This window comes from Leopardus geoffroyi, chromosome C2, assembly GCF_018350155.1.
Source record: "Leopardus geoffroyi isolate Oge1 chromosome C2, O.geoffroyi_Oge1_pat1.0, whole genome shotgun sequence".
In the NCBI taxonomy this organism is placed as follows: Eukaryota; Metazoa; Chordata; class Mammalia; order Carnivora; family Felidae; genus Leopardus; species Leopardus geoffroyi.
The window spans coordinates 93,720,994-93,741,532 of record NC_059333.1 but is presented as its reverse complement, the minus strand read 5'-3'; the positions used below and the strand labels follow the sequence as shown (position 1 = coordinate 93,741,532).

At 33.7% G+C, this 20,539-nt stretch overlaps 1 protein-coding gene across 11 annotated transcripts in view; it reads left to right on the top strand.

Moving 5' to 3' along the window:
* ECT2 (epithelial cell transforming 2) overlaps nucleotides 1-20,539 on the top strand; it is a 113,320-nt gene that overhangs the window by 76,317 nt on the left and 16,464 nt on the right. For all 11 annotated transcript variants that reach the window (XM_045502953.1, XM_045502954.1, XM_045502956.1 and 8 more), the window contains 8 exons: nucleotides 4,317-4,385; nucleotides 6,205-6,315; nucleotides 7,241-7,337; nucleotides 8,944-9,025; nucleotides 14,051-14,129; nucleotides 14,293-14,412; nucleotides 18,288-18,426; nucleotides 19,726-19,880. In XM_045502953.1, coding sequence (XP_045358909.1) covers nucleotides 4,317-4,385; nucleotides 6,205-6,315; nucleotides 7,241-7,337; nucleotides 8,944-9,025; nucleotides 14,051-14,129; nucleotides 14,293-14,412; nucleotides 18,288-18,426; nucleotides 19,726-19,880 — 852 coding nt within the window. The remainder of the gene's footprint in view (nucleotides 1-4,316; nucleotides 4,386-6,204; nucleotides 6,316-7,240; nucleotides 7,338-8,943; nucleotides 9,026-14,050; nucleotides 14,130-14,292; nucleotides 14,413-18,287; nucleotides 18,427-19,725; nucleotides 19,881-20,539) is intronic.

Genomic DNA, 20,539 nt, shown 5'->3' with positions numbered 1-20,539 from the left:
CCTTTGAATCATTTATGTCCCTTTGCTCCAGTGCCTTATTAATATTTGTTGTTGGTCTGTTTTTTAATTTTGATTAATCCTGAAATAAGGAATTAAACCTTTTGAAGTTTTTTCTATAGAAATATGTGGTTGCTGGTGGTATTTTTCTTATTTTCCTACTGTTCCTCTCAGGTTGTATGTTTTGCTTTGAGTTGTTTGAAAAACTGAAGCTGCAAGAGACTTAGAGACCATTTTGTTCATTTCTCTGTTTATAGTCAGGTAAATAAAAAAACAAAAACAAAACCAACACATAAGACAATGCTGTCCTCTTAATGATTTTTACTTTGATGAAGGGTCCATGATTTATAGGTACCAGTCTGTCATAGTAAAGTAATTTGGGGGCAGATTTAGCTGAACTTTTAAAAGTAGTTAAACTTTATTTTCTACTTGGTACTTGAGCAAAATTGATCAGTTTTCTCTTCAGAACAACCCATATGAATGGTTATTTCATATTCCAATAAAAAGATCAATCTATATTATAGAATGTTTTCAAACAAGTACATTATATTACTTTTGATTTTACTGTACATTATAAACAAAAGTATAAACGATCTATAAGTTAATAAAAATGCAATTTTAAATGCTTGCATTTGTACTTTATCAAAATCCATGATCATATTTCACTTATTTCTAGATCTAAAGGGACTCTGAAGGAGTCTTTACTTTCATAAAAAGCTATTGAGTTTCAGCTTAGGTTAATCTTATTCTAGTTTGGTTTCTGGATATTCAAAAAGTGTTTTTGTTATATTTTTTCTCTTTTAAGAAACACTGACAGGCATAAAGGTAGAATGGGAAGGCAAGTAGGTTTTCATCTTGGTGTCCTAACACTAATTTGTGGATCAATTTGAATTTGTGTCACTCATTTAGTTCGTCTGGATGTTAAAGTGCTCTTCTAATATAAAATGTTACACTTGTTATGTGTATAGGATCATAATCTCAATAGAGAAAATCATGTTCTCTGATTCACTGGAGCTTTGAAAATGATTGTTACTCTTTAGTTTTCTCATGTGTAACATTCTTCAAGCTTCTTCTATAAAGTTGGATTGCTGATATTTAAACTATTAGTTGTTTTTTAGCTGATTTCAAGTTTGTCACACATTTAAAACTTTCAAAGCCTGTGTTCTTTTCTACCACAAAACCAATAATACATGTTGTCAAACATTTGTAAGATCAGGAGTAAAGGACGGAGGAGTATAAAATACCCACAATCCTGTCACCCAAAATTTTAAATTCTACTGTATTTTCTTGTCTTTTTTTATACATAGCAGTTTTTTCCTTCTTTTAAATGTAGCCGGCCATCAAGTACTGGCACATGTAGCGAGCAGTATCAAAAAGTTGGTATTATTGTCTACATTTTACAGATGTGAAACTGCTACACACAGAAATTAAATAATTTTTCCCAAGTCAGTCATCTAATAAATGTTGGATCTAGGATTTAAATACTTGTTTGTCTGACTTCAGAGTCTGTTCTCTTAAATCCTAATGCTATCTTGCTTTTTGTTTTTGTTTTTGGAAATTGAGATCTAATTGACATATCATTGTATTAGTTTTATTATACAAATAATAGTTTGATATGCATATATATTATGAAGAGATCACCATGATAAATTTAGTTAACATCTATCACCACACATAATTACAAATTCTTTTTTCTTTTAAAGTTTATTTATTTATTTTTTGAGAGAGACAGAGACAGTGTGAGCAGGGAAGGGACAGAGAGAGAGGGAGAGAGAGAATCCCAAGCAGGCTCTGCACCATCAGCATAGAGTCCCATGCGGGGCTTGAACCCATGAAGTTGTGAGATCATGACCTGAGCCAAAACCAATAGCCAGATGCTTAACTGACTGAGCTTACCCAGACACCCCACAAATTCTTTTTCCTTTGTGATGAGAACTTTTAAGATCTGCTCTGTTAGCAGCTTTCAAATATGCAATACAGTAGTGTTAACTATAGTCACCATGCTTAATATTACATTCCCCAGGACTGTGAGGGATGTCTCACAAACTGTGAGACCATAGCCGAGCCGAAATCAAGAGTCGGACACTTAATCGATTGAGCCACCCAAGCACCCCGATTACATTGCTTTCTGAGAGCAATGTTCTTATATAAATATACAGCCATCTTACAGTTTTTTTACACTTTTTTTTTTAAGTAGGCATTATACCCAGTGTGGGGTTTAAACTCATAACCCTGAGATCAAGAGTCTCATACTCTATAGACTGAGCCAGCCAGGCGCCCCCAGTTTTTTATACTTAAAAGAGGACTACTAGATTATATTGGCAGAGCTTTAAGTTTTTTCTCTTTTGTATCACAGTTTTCCAAATATCCTGTGTACTTTATATTAAATACATAGGTAAATAAAGTTAATAGTTGCTTACTCAGTATTACAGTCTGTTAAGGATTCTTTTTTTTTTTTTTTTTTTTGAGATCTTATTTATTTTTAATTTCTTTTAGAGAGAGTGCATGTTTGGGAGAGGGATAGAGGGACATGGGGGGGTGATAGAGAATCCCAAGCAGGTTCCATGCTTAGCGTGGAGCCCAACATGGGGCTTGATCCCACAACCCGGGGATCATGACCTGAGTTGAAATCAAGAGGTGGGACATTCCACCAACTGAGCCACCCAGGCGCCCCTAAAGATTTTATTTTTAAGTAATTTCTATACCCAACATGGGACTCAAACTTACAACCTGGGATCAAGAGTCGCATGCTACCCTGACTCTGAGCCAGCCAGGTTCTCATAAGGATTCTTCTAAGTGCTATACAAGTATTAGCTAATTTAATCCTTTGAAGTAAGAATTATTACTATCCTCATTTTGCAGAATAGGAAATTAAGGCACTTCGAGGTTAAGTAACATGTCCAAGGGCACAGAACAAACCCTAGAGCCAGTATTTTTTTTTTTTTTTTTGATTTAAATTCTAGTTAGTTAATACGTAATGCAATATTGGTTTCAGGAATAGAATTCAGTGATTCATCACTTACATACCACACTCAGTGCTCATCACAAGTGCCCTCCTTAGTACCCATCTTCCATCTAGCCCATCCCACCACTTCCCTATGCCAACCCTCAGTTTGTTCCATGTCTCAAAGTTAGGGCCAGTATTTAAAACTAGCAAGTCAGTGTCAGAATCTACTATATTATATTGCCCAAAGGTTAGTTTTATTTATGAATTTTTTCTTTTCTTTTGTTGTAAATAATAACCTTTATGGAAAATAGCTTATTTCCAAAGCTGAAATAGTAAGAGGAGTGATGCTGTTTTACATTTTTTCTGTCTTGCTTAAGAGAAGACTGTTTTCTTATATCTGCTTCTGAATTCAGTCTGTTGTCGTATCACACATCATGTAACCTCTAGAAAAGTCTCTAGTATGCTTGTGACAGAATTAAGAGTGGAAAAGTCATATGGAGCTTTAGTGTTCTAATGAAAATAGTTTTAATCTCATGAATTCCACTACAGAGATTTCCTGGGGAGCCTGTGGATGACACTTGGAGAACTTTTGGTTATAAGGGCTTATTGATTAATTTCTACTTTAAAGTCACTTTTAGAATTTCGATTAGGGAATGTCATTTCCTGGCATCTCATTTTACCATCTGATTTGTATTTTATTATCTTAGAATACTTTTAAATGTCTTCAAAATTTTTACAAATATTTAATATTTTAGGATTTTATAGGTCAGGAATTAGCAAACTATGGTTGATGGACCAAATCTAGTCAGATTAGGATTTTGGTAAAGTTTTGCTTGTTTTGCTAAAGAAAGTTTTATTGAAACACAGCCACATTCAGTTGTTTATGAATTGTCTGTGGCTGCTTCCACACTACATGGACAGAGTTGAGTACTTGTAACAGAAACCATATGGCCTGCAAGGCTTGAAATATTTACCTTCTGGCCCTCTAAGTAAAATTTGCTGACCTGTTAGAGATTACAGTTTCAGATGGGTGCTTTAGCAGCAAGATCAAAAGTAGTTTTCTACAATTAATAATGGCAATCAATTTTATAGTTAATAAGAAAAGATGTTGAACTGGCCTATCATTTTGGAAAGTTAGGCTGTCTTATTGACTTGACACTGTTTGTGTTTTCTTAATTATTTTTCAAAGGGTATTTTCCTCATAGTCAAAAAGTTAATTCCTTATTGAGGAGAAAGAGTGTGTTATTGTTTTGCACATCAAATTAATATACTTTGTAAGGTACTTCTTTCAAATGAATATTTCAAAAATATTGGAAAATGTTTAAGGGACTGTCAAATTCAAGCTTGAATGTTGCATTTTGTGCTCTTTCAGGATGATCTGGAAGACCTTATTGTTAATTGGGATGAGAGCAAAAGCATTGGTGACATCTTTCTTAAATATGTGAGTATTTAATTTCTTTTTTAGGTTTTCAGGTTAAAGCATCATCTCATTAAGTACTCTCAGGGAATGACAGTTATTTGTTTAAATGTGTGAGCTTTCAAAACTTTGACATAGTTGTGTTTAGAAAATGTATCGGAAGTGTTCTTGTCTTCTGAAACATATTTGCTATATATAATTTAACACTTCCTGATACCCCGAGGTCATCGTTAGGAACACTAATTGTCCTACTGTGCCATAAAATTTTACTATATATCAAGTTATTTGTCCTTCATAAATGGTCACAGATTAATGATTTTGTGAAATTTTCTGTAATTGAGTTTTTAATTTTTTCTTTTTAGTTGATATCATTTTTTACTGTCTTTGTGTGTGCTCTGCATAAAAGCTTATAAGGAACTGCTTTTCTTTGCTAGGGCAAAACCACATGGCTTAAGTTTATCAAATAAAGTAAACTCATTTTGAATGAGGTGCTGTGAATGGGATTTCTAAGTGTCTTTCAGTCTGTTTGAATACAATTTATAGGTTTCAGTGCCTTGGGTTCTGGCACACATACTTTTCTTTTCTGAGGCCTCCTCCTAACTTCCATTCTTACCATATAGTCTTACCTGTTTTTTTCTGGTTGGTTGAGAATTCCAAATATGCAAATTATTGTCACATATCTTTTTTTCGGTCACATATCTTTTTGATACCTGTTAGTCTCCTCAATTAGCTGAGACATTTTTCCTTTTTTGTTGCAATTTTGGGTATTATAATTGATATTTTTAATGTTTATTTTGAGAGAGGGAGCATGTGCGCCAGTGGGAGAGGGGCAGAGAGAGAGAGAGAGGGAGAGAGAGAGAATTCCAAGCAGGCTCCCTGCTCAGCATTCAGCACAGAGCCTGATGAGGGGTTCCATCTCCCAACCATCAGAGCATGACCTGAGCTGAAATCAAGAGTTGGACATTTAATCAACCGAGCCACCCAGGTAGCCCTATAATTAATCTTTTAAGTAGTGGTTTGGGGGCACCCAGGTGGCCCAGTTGGTTAAGCATCTGACTCTTGGTTTTGGCTTGGCTCATGATCTCACGGTTCATGAGTTTGAGCCCCACATTGGGCTCCATGCTGGCGGAACTTACTTGGGATTCTCTCTCTCCCTCTCTCCCTGCCCCTCCCCAACTCATGTACTCTTACTCTTTCTCTCTCAAAAATAAATAAATAAACTTTATTTATTCTTTTAATTTTTAAAAAAATATTTATTTATTTTTGAGAGAGAGACAGAGTGCAAGCAGGGGAGAGTCAGAGAGAGAGGGAAATACAGAATCTGAGTCAGGTTCCAGGCTCTGAGCTGTCACCACAGAGCCTGATGACCTGGGGCTCAAACTCACAGACTGTGAGATCATGACCTGAGCCAAAGTTGGATGCTTAACCAACTGAGCCACTCAGGCATCCCTAAATAAATAAACTTTAAATGATGGTTTGGGTTTGTCAATAAATAATAGCATGTCATGTCCTGGGGTGCTTAGTACTATATTCTGAACTTATAGAAGTTTTAAAACTTTGTCACGTTTATGTCAATACAATATGTATGAGTATACTTTGTTTCTTTCTGAGTCTTTGTTTGCAGTTTTAGGCTTTGTGTACCAGTTGATGCATTTTGTTTAGCAATTAACTCGCTAATGAGAAATGTGTAAAATTTCTGTATTTAACTTGACAAGCTTATTATAAATTTTTCTTTTGTATGCAGTATGTCAGATTGTGACTATTGATTATTTGGTTTTAAATTTCATTATCTAAGGATAATATCCATAACAAATTAATATTTTTTTCTTCTTCTTCCCCCTAGTCAAAAGATTTGGTAAAAACCTATCCTCCCTTTGTAAACTTCTTTGAAATGAGCAAGGAAACAATTATTAAATGTGAAAAACAGAAACCAAGATTTCATGCTTTTCTCAAGGTAATGTGCATTTCTTTCCAATAAAAATCTGAGAATAATTTCTAAAGGAGTTCATTTAAATTATACATTTAGTAAAAATATATCCATGTAAGAACCTCTTAGTGTGTAACCTATTAACTTTAGCCATATCTGAGAGTGGCAGTGATAGTAAAGCTTCAGAAAAATTTTATCTGTTTATTTATTTAATGTTTATTTATTTTTGAGAGTGAGAGAGCATGCATGCAAGCAGGGGAGGGGCAGAGAGAGAGAGAGAGAGAGAGAGGGAGACACAGAATCTGAGTCAGGTGCCAGGCTTTGAGCTGTCAGCACAGAGCTGGATGTGGGGCTCGAACTCACAGACCATGAGATCATGACCTGAGCCAAAGTGGGGAAGTGGGATACTTAACCGACTGAGCCACCCAGGATCCACAAAGCTTCAGAAGATTTAGATAGCAGGGGCCACGAGGGAACTGAGTGAATGAGAATGTTGTCTGTAGTTATTCATGTTTTTTAAAGTTATGCATGTTTTAGTTCTAAAACACCTAAAAATTTTTCAGTGTGATTTGATTTTGCCTTTAAGAATTTTTTTTTTTTTTTCTTTACCAGGGCTTTATTTTGTTTATTCAATGGTATCAGCATAATTAATACTTCACAACTATTTTTTTCTCATGAATTGTGTAGACTCAAGAGAAACTTAAGATACAATAGATAGGAGTGTGCAGAGAAACTCATTTTGTGTTTAAGATGTCAATCCTTGAGTGGCCAGGAGGTCATTAAGGTCCTTGGAAGATTATTCAGTCATAGTAATCTTTAATAGCTGCCATCCCATCTCTTCTATTAATTCTTTTCAGGGCATTAGTGATAAGGTGTAATCTAGTAAATGTAGGGCATTTAATCTTTGCAAAAAACCTTTTTTTTAAAAAATTGTTTAATTGATTCCTTTCAGATAAACCAAGCTAAACCAGAATGTGGACGGCAAAGCCTTGTCGAACTTCTCATTCGACCAGTACAGAGGTTACCCAGTGTTGCGTTACTTTTAAATGGTACTCGTCTGATCTATTTTCAGACTATTTTGGATGTTTTTTATGGAATTGTTTTATTCTAAAAATTTTGAAAGTCTTCTCATTTTCATAGTTTTCTTAGATTTCAGCACTAAAGTTTATATCTTATATAGAAAATACCTTTATGGATGGTTTTAATAATCACTGGTGCTACAATAATTCAGTCTCCTAAAATGCTTTATTTGTTATAGTATTAATTGACTATTATTTTGTTTTTTGTTTCTCTACTGAAAGTATTACATTTCACGGTGTGTCACTAATTCAGTTAATTTACATCCAGTTGAACAAAATTCAGCCACAGAATCACAAAACGAGAGATGATTCATATGTCTCCAGTTACATAATCCTTTTCTGAATCTTCATAAAGTTCTGTATACTTGCTCTAATGCTTACTTTTTTTCTTAGATTGTGCAGAACACTCTTGAAGCATGCATCCATTTATTCTAGAGCTTAAACTATACATATCAATGGAAGGGAGTTTTACAAGAGTTAATTTTCATGAATAAATTTTGCCTGTAGCAAAAGAAAAGCATATGTATATGACTTTACATTTAGTTAAGGTAGTGAATATTTTTAGGAAATATTTTTTAAATTATGTATGAAAACTAAATTACGAACAGGAGTAAGTCTGTAATAAAGTATTTTGAGCCCTAAATCTTAAGTATAGTAGTACGGGTAACAGATAAGGAGGCTAATTTTGTGACTGTTTAATCTAGTTTTCTCTTTAAAATATTTTGGGAACTGTATGAATTATAGTTGTAATTTAAAAAGTAAATCATTTTTGTTTTTTTCCTAAGGCTATCTAATGTAGTTTAGAATTGTTAGTTTATAAGATGATTTCCCTAGTCTTTAAAAGCAATCCTGTTTTTTAGATTATAAGGAGAATACATGAACAAATAGTGTGACTTAACTTTACAAAGTAGTGTGATTTTTTTTTTTTTTTTTTTGGATTATTTACTTACCTTCATTATTTTTTCATTAGGTACTTGTAGAAATCCATCAAATAGTTTCTAAGCCTTACTTGTATCATTCCAACTTCAAAGATTGGATAGGAAAAAAAAAAAAAAAAGATCGGGTGGGTATGGTATTATGGAACCATCAGATGGAATATGGCATAGGGAACTTAACCTGGGTAAGAAGAGTCCAAGTATAAGCATCTCATGAACCTCTAAGATAAAACCTGTGCTCTCAAGGTTACTGAATATTCTCTGTGATAGAGCCATGGGCCCCAACATGAAATATACCATGTATGATAACTTCTCAGCTAATTGAGGATCATGCGTTTTCATTCAAGCACTATGGAGAGAGCTTGAGGAACCTAGGTGTGAGCAGTGTAAGAAAATCTGTAATATTCTAAACATTTAGTCAATACAATACAATTCTAAACATTTAGTTAGTGGAAACCTTAACAAACGTATAAGAGAGCTCTTAAGGGAACATTGTGTAAGACTCTTTTAAAAGTAAAGTTTAGATATTAGCTTTAAAAATGAACCTGCCTATATCAAAATGGACAGCATTCTAAAGTCTTTGATAAAAAAACCACTGTATTTTTCTAATCACAGAAAAAAAAACCATTTTATCGTAACAGATCTTAAGAAGCATACAGCCGAAGAAAATCCTGACAAAAGCACTCTAGAAAAAGCTATTGGATCACTAAAGGAAGTAATGACGTAAGTGCATTATTTCAATTTCTTATTGTTGCCTAGATTAAAATGGAATTATAGAGCAATTAGAGTCATAAATGGAGAGAAGAATATCAAAGCAAATTTTTATGTAGTGATATCTAAATTATTTTTCTAATAGTGTAGTTACACATTAAAACGATGAGAGAGAAGTATTTTAAGAATACAGTCATTAATCAAAAACATTTAACAATGTTTTAGAAAGTAACAATGATTTAGAAATTTGGTAATGTTATAAATGCACTTCTAGACATTTTCTTCATATACCTCCAGTCATAGCTTGTTCTTGTCTTCATTTAAACTATCCAAATGAAACTCAGGAAGATGACTATGGTGAAATAAAAAGTAAACATTTATCATACTTCTTTCACTTTTACTTTTGACTTTTTATTTCTTATTTTGAATTTAATAGAATATAAATTGATGGTGTTTCTTGGAGATGTATTAAAAGTGTAAAACTCCATGGAATTAATTGACTTGGGTACTTGATTGTTAAACTTAGGGTAATTACTCTAGGTCTAACTTGGAGACCTAGCTCTAATCAGAAATGATCTTTCTTGATTATTATAATCAGAAATGAATACTGTTGCTATTAATTGTTCTATGTCATGGAGGGCAAGGGCACTTCAACTCTTTGGACTTTATGTTATCAACATGTTTAATAGATTTAGTTAAATGACTGCTGAGAGTCCCTGAGGTGCTTCTATATGTAACAGAGTTTCTTAAAAATACTTGCTAAGGAGCTCTTACCGACTTTGCTAGTTCTAGAGAGAGGGCCCAGCAGTAGAATAATGCTCAAATTGGCGAATACTAGGTCTGTTGCTGCCAAAAGGGTTGTGCAATTTTTAAAATTATGTTTATATTTTACATGTTGATCAGCCAGTCTTCATGCTTCATGCTTTTGTTATTTTGATGTCAGGATAATAGTTTTTTCCCCACACTTCATGGTTTAACATACTCTGCACATAGTTTACCTTGATCCTTTCAACAAATTTTATGAAGTAGGCAGTCAACACCTATTTTCACAAAAGAGAAAGCTGAAGGGGTTGGTATCTTATAGTTTTTGTCATTTATGTATAATATGTTTTGTAAACAAAGATTGTAAAGTAACCTAAATAGGGAATAGTCTTTTGACCTGTTGTGTCCCTTAGAAGAGTATCAGTTGGCTGCTATAGGGATAATGAGCATACCGATAAGACAGGTGATTAAAGATTTACTTCTTTTTCAATATTACTTAAGTTTCTGAAACTTTAAGAATCATGTCTAATATATCCTTATCCTAATTTTTTTTTTAATGTTTGTTTATTTTTGAGAGAGACAGAGACAGAAAGCGAGTGGGTTAGGACCAGAGAGAGAAGGAGACACAGAATCCGAAGCAGGCTCCAGGCTCTGAGATGTCAGCACAGAGCCTGGGGCTCCAACTCACCAGCTGTGAGATCATGACCTGAGCTGAAGTCGGACGCTCAACCGACTGAGCCACCTAGGCGCCCCTAATATATCCTTATCCTAAATGCCATGCTCTTAATAGGTTTTCAATAAATGTTGAATTATAGGAGCTGTTATTTTAAGGATGAATTGTGATGCTGACTTACGAACCTAATAGAGTTTGACCACATCTCCATCTCATTTCTTGAGATTTTTGAATATTTAGCCCAGGGATTAAATGCGTATTGTGGTTGACTGAAACAACCATAATTTTTCAAGTAAAGGAAATAAAGAGATAGTGCCATTTAACTAGCCTTTGCCATTTAGGCAAACCAAAAAACCCTAAAATTAGATTCTTACAATATTAGTTACATATACTTAGCTTATATAGATTAATTTGTTATAGACATATGCTCTAGTAGCTTCAGTATGTGTATGTTTTGTTTTTAGAAACTATGTATGTTTCAAATGTAGTTTGGTTAATTTTGGTATATATATACTCCCACAGAACCATCACTACCATCAGGATAAGGAACATTTCTATCACCTCCAAAAGTGTACTCATGCCTTTTGGTAATAATCCCTTTTCCTGCCTCTCCCAGTACTTCCTATCCCAGGGCAACAACTATTCTTTTTATTTGTATAATTTTCATTTCCTAGGATTTTATCTAAATAGAATCAGACAGTATGTTGTGTTTTGTGAGTCTTTTTTCACTCAGCTGATTATTTTGAGATTCATCTTTACTGTTGCTTTTATCAGTAGTGCATCCCCTGTTCTTGTTTGCTATTGTATGGTTGTACCACAACTGATTGATCCATTCGTGTGTCGGACATTTTGATTGTTTTCCCAGCTCTGGCTCTTACCATTAAAGCTGCTATGAACATTTGTGAACTAGTCTTTGTATGGATATATGTTTTCCTTTCTCTTGGATAAATACCTAGTAGTAGGAATGGCTAGGTTGTATAGTAGGTAATATGTGTAACTTTTAAAAAAATTGTCAAACTGTTTCCAAAGTAGTTGTAATGTTTCACATTCCTACCAACAGTAAATGGTGAGTTTCAGTGTTTCCATGTCCTTACCAACTCTTGGATGATTAGTTATTTTAATTTGTGAAATTTTAGTAGTTGTGTAGTGAAATCTAATTGTAGTTTTGACTTGTGTTTTCCCTAATGATAAATGATGAGCATTTTCTTATGTGCTTATTTGCCATCCATATCATCTTCTTTGGTGATATGCATGTCCAGATCCTTTGTCTGTTTTTTTTTTGTTTGTTTGTTTTTTAATTTGGATTATTGTCTTATTGAGCTGTGAGAGTTCTTTGTTCTGGTTAAAAGTTTTTTGTCAGATATGTGATATGCAAATATTTTCTTGGAGTCTGTGGCTTGTTTTTTTCTCTTAACAATTTCTTTCAAAAAACAGGAGTTCTAGATTTTTATGAAGTCCCACTTATCAATTATTTTTTATGGGTGGTACTTTTATCTAAAAAAAATTGATCTAACCCAAGGTCACAAAGATGTTTTTCTGTTTTCCTCAAGAAATTTTTTGTTTTTGGTTATTAGGTAAAGATTATCTAGGTCTATGATCCATTTTGGGTTAATTTTTGTATAAGGGGCAAGGTATGGATCAATGTTTATTTCTGTATATGGAACTCTCTTCTAGTACTATTTGTTGAAAAGACCATCTTTTCTCCACTGAATTTCTTTTGCATCTTTACTGAAAATCAGCTGACCATAAATGTGAGGGCTTATTTCTGTCCTACTCTTAATTCTATTTCATTGATCCTAAATGACTGATTATTCTAGTACTACACAGTCCTGATTACTGTGCTTTGTGTATTACGTTTTAAAATGGGGAAATGTGAGTCTGTCAACTTTATTCTTCCTTTTCAAGATTGTTTTGACCATTCTGGGTCCCTTGAATTTGCACTTAAACTTGTATTCCTGGGGTAAAAATCTTACTTTATTATGGTGCATAATCTTTTTTAAATGTTGCTTTGTTGGTTTGTTAGTATTTTGTTAAGGATTTTGGTGTCTGTATTCGTAGGGGATATTGGTCTACAATTTTCTAGTGATGTCTCCTGCTTTGGTATCAGGCTAATAATGGTTTTAACAAATACATTGGAAAATGTATTCTTCTGTTTTTTTTGGAAGAACTTGGGAAGAACTTGTATTAAGTCTTTAGGTGTTTGGTAGAATTCATCAATGAAGTTACTTGGGCTTTAGAATCACTACTTGAATTTATTGTTATAGACCTAATCAGACTTTTTATTTCTTCTTGAGTCAGTTTCTATAGTTTGTTTCTTTGTAGGAATTTGTCCATTACATCTAAGCTATCTACTTTGTTGACATGCAATTGTCCATTGTATTCTCATAATCCTTTTTATTTCTATCAGGTTTGTAATGATGTTCCATCTTATAGTCGTAATTTTAGTAATTTGAGTCTTCTTTGTTTTCTTGGCCAGCCTAGCTAAAGGATTGTCAATATTGTCAGTCTTTTCAAAGAACCAGCTCGTTCTGTTGATTTTTGTTATTTTTTTTATTCTCTATTTCAGTAATTTCTACTGTATGATTTCTTCTTTCTCTTGCTTTAGATTTACTTATTTTCCCTAGAGTCTTAAATCAGTAACCTCAACATGTTATTGATTTGAGATCTTTTTTTATTACATGCACTTATAGCTATAAATTTGTAGGTACTGCATTAGTTGTATCTCATCAGTTTTTTGGTTTTTTTTTCCCCAAAGAATTTATAATTTCCCTATGATTTCTTCTTGACCCATTGGTTATTTAGGGGTATGCTGTTTATTAATTCCCACATATTTGTGAATTTCCAAAGTTTTCTTTTGTTATTTCTAGTTTTACTCCTTGTTGTGGGAGAAGATTCTTTGTATTGTTTCAATCCTCTCAGAATTTTTGAGACCTATTTTATGGCCTACCCTGGAAAATGGTTCATACACACTTGAGAAGAATGTGTATTTTGCTGTTGTTGGGTAGAGTATTTATTTCTGCCATTTTACTTTCGGCCTATTTATGTCTTTGAATCTAAAGAATGTCTCTTATAGACAGCATATAGTTAGTTGGGCTTGCCTTATTTGTCTCTTGTCTCATAGGAATTGACTTCCTGGTATCTTAACAACACTTGATTCTTTATATTTTGATGGTTTTTAGTTGTTTCAGGAAGAAGGTATATCCTTTCCTTCTTAATTTCATCTTACATGGAAGTAGTAGTCTTAGTTTTTGTTTTACTGAAATGATTAACATATGACTTGGGAATGAGCTACATAAAACCTTAACTAACAGAACTTCTGTTAACTTGAAGTTGTATTTAATGTATTTTAGGAAATACATAGTATAGTAAAAAAGGAATATAGAAAGAAGTTAGTAAAACATAATTTTCTGAAGGATTCTTTAGAATTTTTTTTAATATGGTAGGATACTTTTAGGAGGTGTTTTAACTGATTCAGTTGTCAAAATTAAGATACACTTGCATGGAAGATCTTTTTTTGTGACAAGAGATATCTTTGAATGCAGTTTTCATATTTTAATTTTTTTTAAAGTTGAAGTTCTAAACTAAATTTATTAATTTTTCAGCCATATTAATGAGGATAAGAGAAAAACAGAAGCTCAAAAGCAAATATTTGATGTTGTTTATGAAGTAGATGGATGCCCAGTAAGTATTCATTTTTGATGATTGTTAGTTTATTTTCTTTTTTGTTACTGAGAGTTTATAGTTTTAATATAAACAGAATATTGGTACCATTTTCTTTTAAATTATAACTTTAAAAAGATTACTACCAAGTGATCTCTTTTACTAATATTTTCAATCTATACAGGCGAATCTTTTGTCTTCTCACCGAAGCTTAGTCCAACGAGTTGAAACAATTTCTCTAGGTGAACACCCCTGTGACAGAGGAGAGCAAGTAACTCTCTTTCTCTTCAATGACTGCCTGGAGGTAAATTTGTACTTCATATAGTATAACACTGCTGATCTGTGTGACTTGCCTGAATGTTTAAAGCCAAGCTTGATTGAAGTATAATGTAAAAGTTAAAGTTAATGAAACACATTTTTTTTTTTTTTAAATTGAGCCCAATTGTTGGTTCAATAGTATTAATAGAATACTTTTAGGAGAAGGCCTAATACTAAGAAGTATGATGAATTTTCATGACTTAAAAATTCAAGTCAAAATGAAAATTTATTTCCATGCTAATAAATGTTTAGATCAAGAATTTAGGAACTTACTGGCTCTATTAAGTATGTTTATTCAAGATCTACAAAATAATTTGAAATTGAAGTAGATTTTTCAATCAAAGAAGGAGCCAATATTTTGTTGAAGAGTAGAATAACTTGATTATTGAATATTAAGAATCATGATCCCCTGATGATCCCTTAAGGCAACAGACTTTAGGGTAAATAAGTGGTTAGCATATCAGATGGGCTACACTGATTATAATTCTAAAATTCTCATCTATTAAAGCTTTTATTTAAAGTCTGTACCTCTTCCTTTTATCATTTTCTACTGTACTTCTCTTGAAGTGCTGCCCTCTTATATACATTATTATTTAGTATAAAATACAGGGAATCTTAGAGAGCCGACCATGTACAGTTATAGGCCTAATAAAATCTCATCAAAAATTGACTTGTGTTAAATGCAGTGTTTTGTTGTAGCGAGGTTAATGAAAAACTATTTTTATTTGATCAGTAATGTCACAAAATACAAAAGACAGTGAAAATACTATACATAATTGACCATACCCTAACTGAAAAAGTCATGAGGCAGATAATTCTGAACTACTTGTTTCCTCCATAAGGAGAACTTCAGCCTGCTTTGTTTTGGAGAACAGGGGTAGGTGAAGTCAATTTCCAATGGGGTTTTACTTTACATAGTTGCTCAGTCCTTCTATTTGTTTGCTTTTGCTTCTCTTCCTATTAAAGTGCCCAGGTCAGCTGGCACCTTTCATCTAATAGGTTAGGTTGCTAATCCATTCTGGATTTTATCCCCTGAATCCTGAGAGAGTTGTGGCTTTAAATTTTTGATCATACATCTTCTTCAGATTCCATGAAGTTTTTTATAACTGGCTCATTGACTTACCTGCCACTTTAATTCCTGTCATTGCTTACTCCCCATAGCTTTTGAGTACATTATGTGATACCCTGGTTCCTCATTTCCTTTACCTTCTTAAATCCACTGACTTTTGTTCTAGTTTCTCTTAAGCCTCCCTAACTCAGAATCACATTAACTGAAACAGCTTTATGTCTATTATTAAATTTGGACTTCAAGACTTATAATCCTAAACTTTTATTCTTTAGCTTATTAAAAAAAAAAAAAATCTTAGCAAATCTGGAGTGAAGAAAATGATAAAACTTAGAAACATTTAAAATGGATAAAATCTATACTGATTTCTCTTAAATAGGACAGAGGATATTTTACTGAATCTAAATTGAGGATTTATATATTTTCCTTTTTATATTTTATCTCTGTTTGAGTTTTTACCTTGATGTGCTAACATTTGTGTCATCAATATTGGCACTTGTCATTGTTTTTTCTTTTTAAAAATGAACTTTAGGGGCGCCTGGGTGGCGCAGTCGGTTAAGCGTCCGACTTCAGCCAGGTCACGATCTCGCGGTCCGTGAGTTCGAGCCCCGCGTCGGGCTCTGGGCTGATGGCTCAGAGCCTGGAGCCTGTTTCCGATTCTGTGTCTTCCTCTCTCTCTGCCCCTCCCCCGTTCATGCTCTGTCTCTCTCTGTCCCAAAAATAAATAAACGTTGAAAAAAAAAAATTTAAAAAAAAAATAAAAAAAAAAATAAAAATGAACTTTAAAATTATTTGCTTAGTTGGGAATGCAAGCTGGTGCAGCCACACTGGAAAACAGTATGGAGGTTCCTCAAAAAAGTAAAAATAGAACTACCCTACGACCCAGCAATTGCACCACTAGGCATTTATTCACGGGATACAGGTGTGCTGTTTCGAAGGGACACATGCACCCCTATGTTTATAGCAGCACTATCAACAATAGCCAAAGTATGGAAAGAGCCCAAATGTCCATCGATGGATGAATGGATAAAGAAGATGTGGTGTATATATACAATGGAGTATTATTCGGCAATCAAAAAGAATGAAATCTTGCCATTTGCAACTACGTGGATGGAACTGGAGGGTATTATGCTAAGTGAAGTTAGAGAAAGACAAAAATCATATGACTTCACTCATGAGGACTTTAAGAGACAAAACAGATGAACATAAGGGAAGGGAAACAAAAATAATATAAAAAAAGGGAGGGGGACAAAACAGAAGAGACTCATAAATATGGAGAACAAACTGAGGGTTACTGGAGGGGTTGTGGGAGGGGCGATGGGCTAAATGGGTAAGGGGCATTATTAAGGAATCTACTCCTGAAATCATTGTTTCATTATATGCTAACTAATTTAGTTGTAAATTTTAAAAAATAAAAAATAAAATTAAAAATTATTTGCTTAGCTTAGCCAAATTGATTTAAAACTATATTCAAATTTATAGTAGAAATTATTTCATCTTTATTGCCTATTTTTACTATATTAATGTAAATTAAAATTTAGTATTTGATATGTAACATATATTTGAGTTGTATTTCGGCTTCAATGTGAATATGATATTGACTGCCTTTTGATCTTTTCCAATAGCCAACCCAGGGTAGTGCATTTTTAGCCATATTGAATTCATGATGGTGACCAATCTCAATTCATCAAGTAACTTAACCTAAATCATTTTGTGTTAATGTCTTTCAGTTGATGATTATAACCTCAAAAGAGACACTTTCTTTTAAAAAGGCAAAAAAATACATTAGGCTTTCATGGAAATGAAAATAATAAATTTAAAGACCTTATAAAATTCACAGAATTCAGTACATCATGAATTACAAGGCCCTTTCTGATTTTGCTCCTGTCTTTAGTTACTTTACCTATCTCCTCCTTTTGTAGGAGTTCCCAGCTTAGGTAAAGTTATATCTTAACACTGTACCTTGAGTTTATAATTTGTATCATTTGTTTAGTGTATTATTTAGTTAGTTACTTCTTTACCCTGCCTCTTTCTCAATGATACCTAACTATCATGAGCGCCAGAACCATCTCTATATTATTTACTCTTTTGTCCTCAGTGCCTTGTACAGGATTTGAGATAATTGTGAATTCTCCTCTTCAACTAAAATCAATTACCTTTTGAACCCACGACTGAGATCCCAGAGCAGCTATTCTCTTTCCTAAATTCAGGGCCTTCTATTGAAGATTCCTGTATCCTATGATGTTATTCCTTCTCAAAATGCTTCTAAGTTCTTTCACACCTCGCGGACCTTTTGCTTAGATCCTGTCCCTTGGTCTGTTTTCCTGACTTTTTTTTTTTTTTTTTTTAATTTTTTTTTTTTTTTCAACGTTTATTTATTTTTGGGACGGAGAGAGACAGAGCATGAACGGGGGAGGTGCAGAGAGAGAGGGAGACACAGAATCGGAAACAGGCTCCAGGCTCTGAGCCATCAGCCCAGAGCCCGACGCGGGGCTCGAACTCACGGACCGCGAGATCGTGACCTGGTTGAAGTCGGACGCTCAACCGATTGCGCCACCCAGGCGCCCCTTTTCCTGACTTTTTAAGCTCTTCTTATATATGCATGAACATTTCTGCTATACAATTACATGTATGAATTTGTTACATGGTAACTCTGCTTCTTATTGCATAGTAATTCTGGGATGATTAATAGCCAAGTGAATTGCATATAGATTTATGTGATTAGTGTCATTTTTAAGTATTTAGTCTTTAATAGTTTTCATTCATATTATTATTATTATTTTTTCTGTAATCAGATAGCAAGAAAACGGCATAAGGTTATTGGCACTTTTAGGAGTCCTCATGGCCATACCCGACCCCCAGCTTCTCTTAAGCATATTCATCTCATGCCTCTTTCTCAAATTAAGAAAGTGCTGGACATAAGAGAAACAGAAGGTATGCTCATTGGATAAATGTTGGTTAACTGAAAATAGTTCATAATCATTGTAGGTTTGATTCACTCCCTTAGGTTTTTTTTTTTTTTCTTTCTTAAAACTGATAAATTATCTTTAAATACAGTTGGTTAGTATTGGTAAAGTAATTTTTCTTATACTTCTATCCAAAGTCTTCTCTAGAACCTACTTGATGTTTTATTTTTCTCAAATGAAAATGCTATCTCATCCTGTGGGGTGTCTTCATCCCTTAAGGGACAAAGAGCTTTTAAATGGTTTCATGTCAAGATAGTGTCCTAACCTAGCTTTTTCCCACATCAAAACTTATTTCGTTCCTTTAGAATCCAAAAGAAATCACCAGTCTATTACCTGTGCTCTGCATCCTATTGCTTTCTTGTTGGCAATGGCTGCATTGCTAGAAATATGTTTAGAATATGACCAGGAGAGATGTGCGTGAATAAATGTACCCAAAGTAACTATGGTAGACTCAACATGGGTCAAATGTGTGTTAAGGAGAACTTTTACTCAACTGTGGTAGTGTTAGGGAGGGTTCTCTGAAGGCCTGAAATTATCAAAAACAGTATCATCTGTTTGTTTAATTGGCATTTAGTAATGTGTGTGCATGGCCATATTTTAGATGTTAGGACCTATTTTTTTTTACAAGTAAGCTGTTTCCATTACTGATCTCATCCTCTAATGATGGAAGGATTTGAGTTTATGAGAAACAATCACAGAAAACATGAATAACAACTTATTTTGTGTCTTTATTTGGTTGTCAGATTCTGGATGTATTGTTACAATAGTGCATTTATTTAAATCCTCTCCATGTTTTTGGATTTGAATTATGGATTATTATTTAAAATAGGTTCTGTTTTAGTATTTTGGTCCAAAACCATTTTGTAAAAGTTTTAATATTTGGACATTTGATTTCTTTGAACTTGATTTAAGTTATCAAATTAGTCTTATAATGCCATTTTAATTTAAAACTTAAATTCTGGAATTCTAAGAAATGATCTAATTCAAAAAAAAACTTTCTCAGAAAATATTAAATTTCATAGAAAATACTGCTTAATGTCAATAAATCATCATTGTTGGTCTCTCACATGGTACTTACTGTTATAATTCTTGCCAGTGTTTCAGTGTAATATCATGTTCCTTGTGTATTTAAAAATATAGAGGATGGAAAGGGTGGGGAAGAGATCATTTCATTGGAGTTTTGTTGCTCTGAGGGAACTAAACTTGCATAAATCTTTCATTTTGCAAGGAGTAACATTTAATGTCTATGATTATTCTGGAACCCTAGATTGCCATAATGCTTTTGCCTTGCTTGTGAGGCCACCAACAGAGCGGGCAAATGTGCTGCTCAGTTTCCAGATGACATCAGAGGAACTTCCAAAAGAGAACTGGCTAAAGATGCTATGTCGACATGTAGCCAATACCATTTGTAAAGCAGATGCTGTAAGTTCTTAAACCACTATTATAATGAAAGTTTTAACTTCATTACAATGCATTCAGACTAACCCTACGTTTCTAATGACTTGGTAATTATGAAATTATGAATGTAGGAAAGTTCTAACTTTATGTATGTTGAGGAAAACCGGCTTAATAAGTTGTTTTGGAAAGATTTTTAAAAGTATAGGCACATGAGGGGCACCTGGGTGACTCATTTGGTTAAGCATTTGATTTTGGCTCAGGTCACGATCTTGTGGTTCGTGAGCTCGAGCCCCGCATCAGGCTCTGTGCTGACGGCTCAGAGCCTGGAGCCTGCTTCAGATTCTGTATCCCCCTCTGTCTCTGCCCACCCCCCCCCCCCACTCATGCTCTCTCTCTCTCTCTCCCTCTCTCTCTGTCTCTCTCAAAAATAAATAAATATTAAAAAAAAATTTTTTTAAGTATAGACACATGAGACCATTTTGAATGCCTAGTTTACTCAAAGGCTAATAGCTCCTGTGCCTCTGATTTAGTGGGGCTTTGGGGACTTGTTCTGATGTACCCTGTGATTTTCATTAGTGTTCTTTAACCTGGCTATTTGTAAAATAGAGGGTATTTTGTTCCATTGTTCTTTTACCTTTGTTGAAAGCAGTAGGTAAGTTGTAACAAGTTGTTTTTCTGTTAGG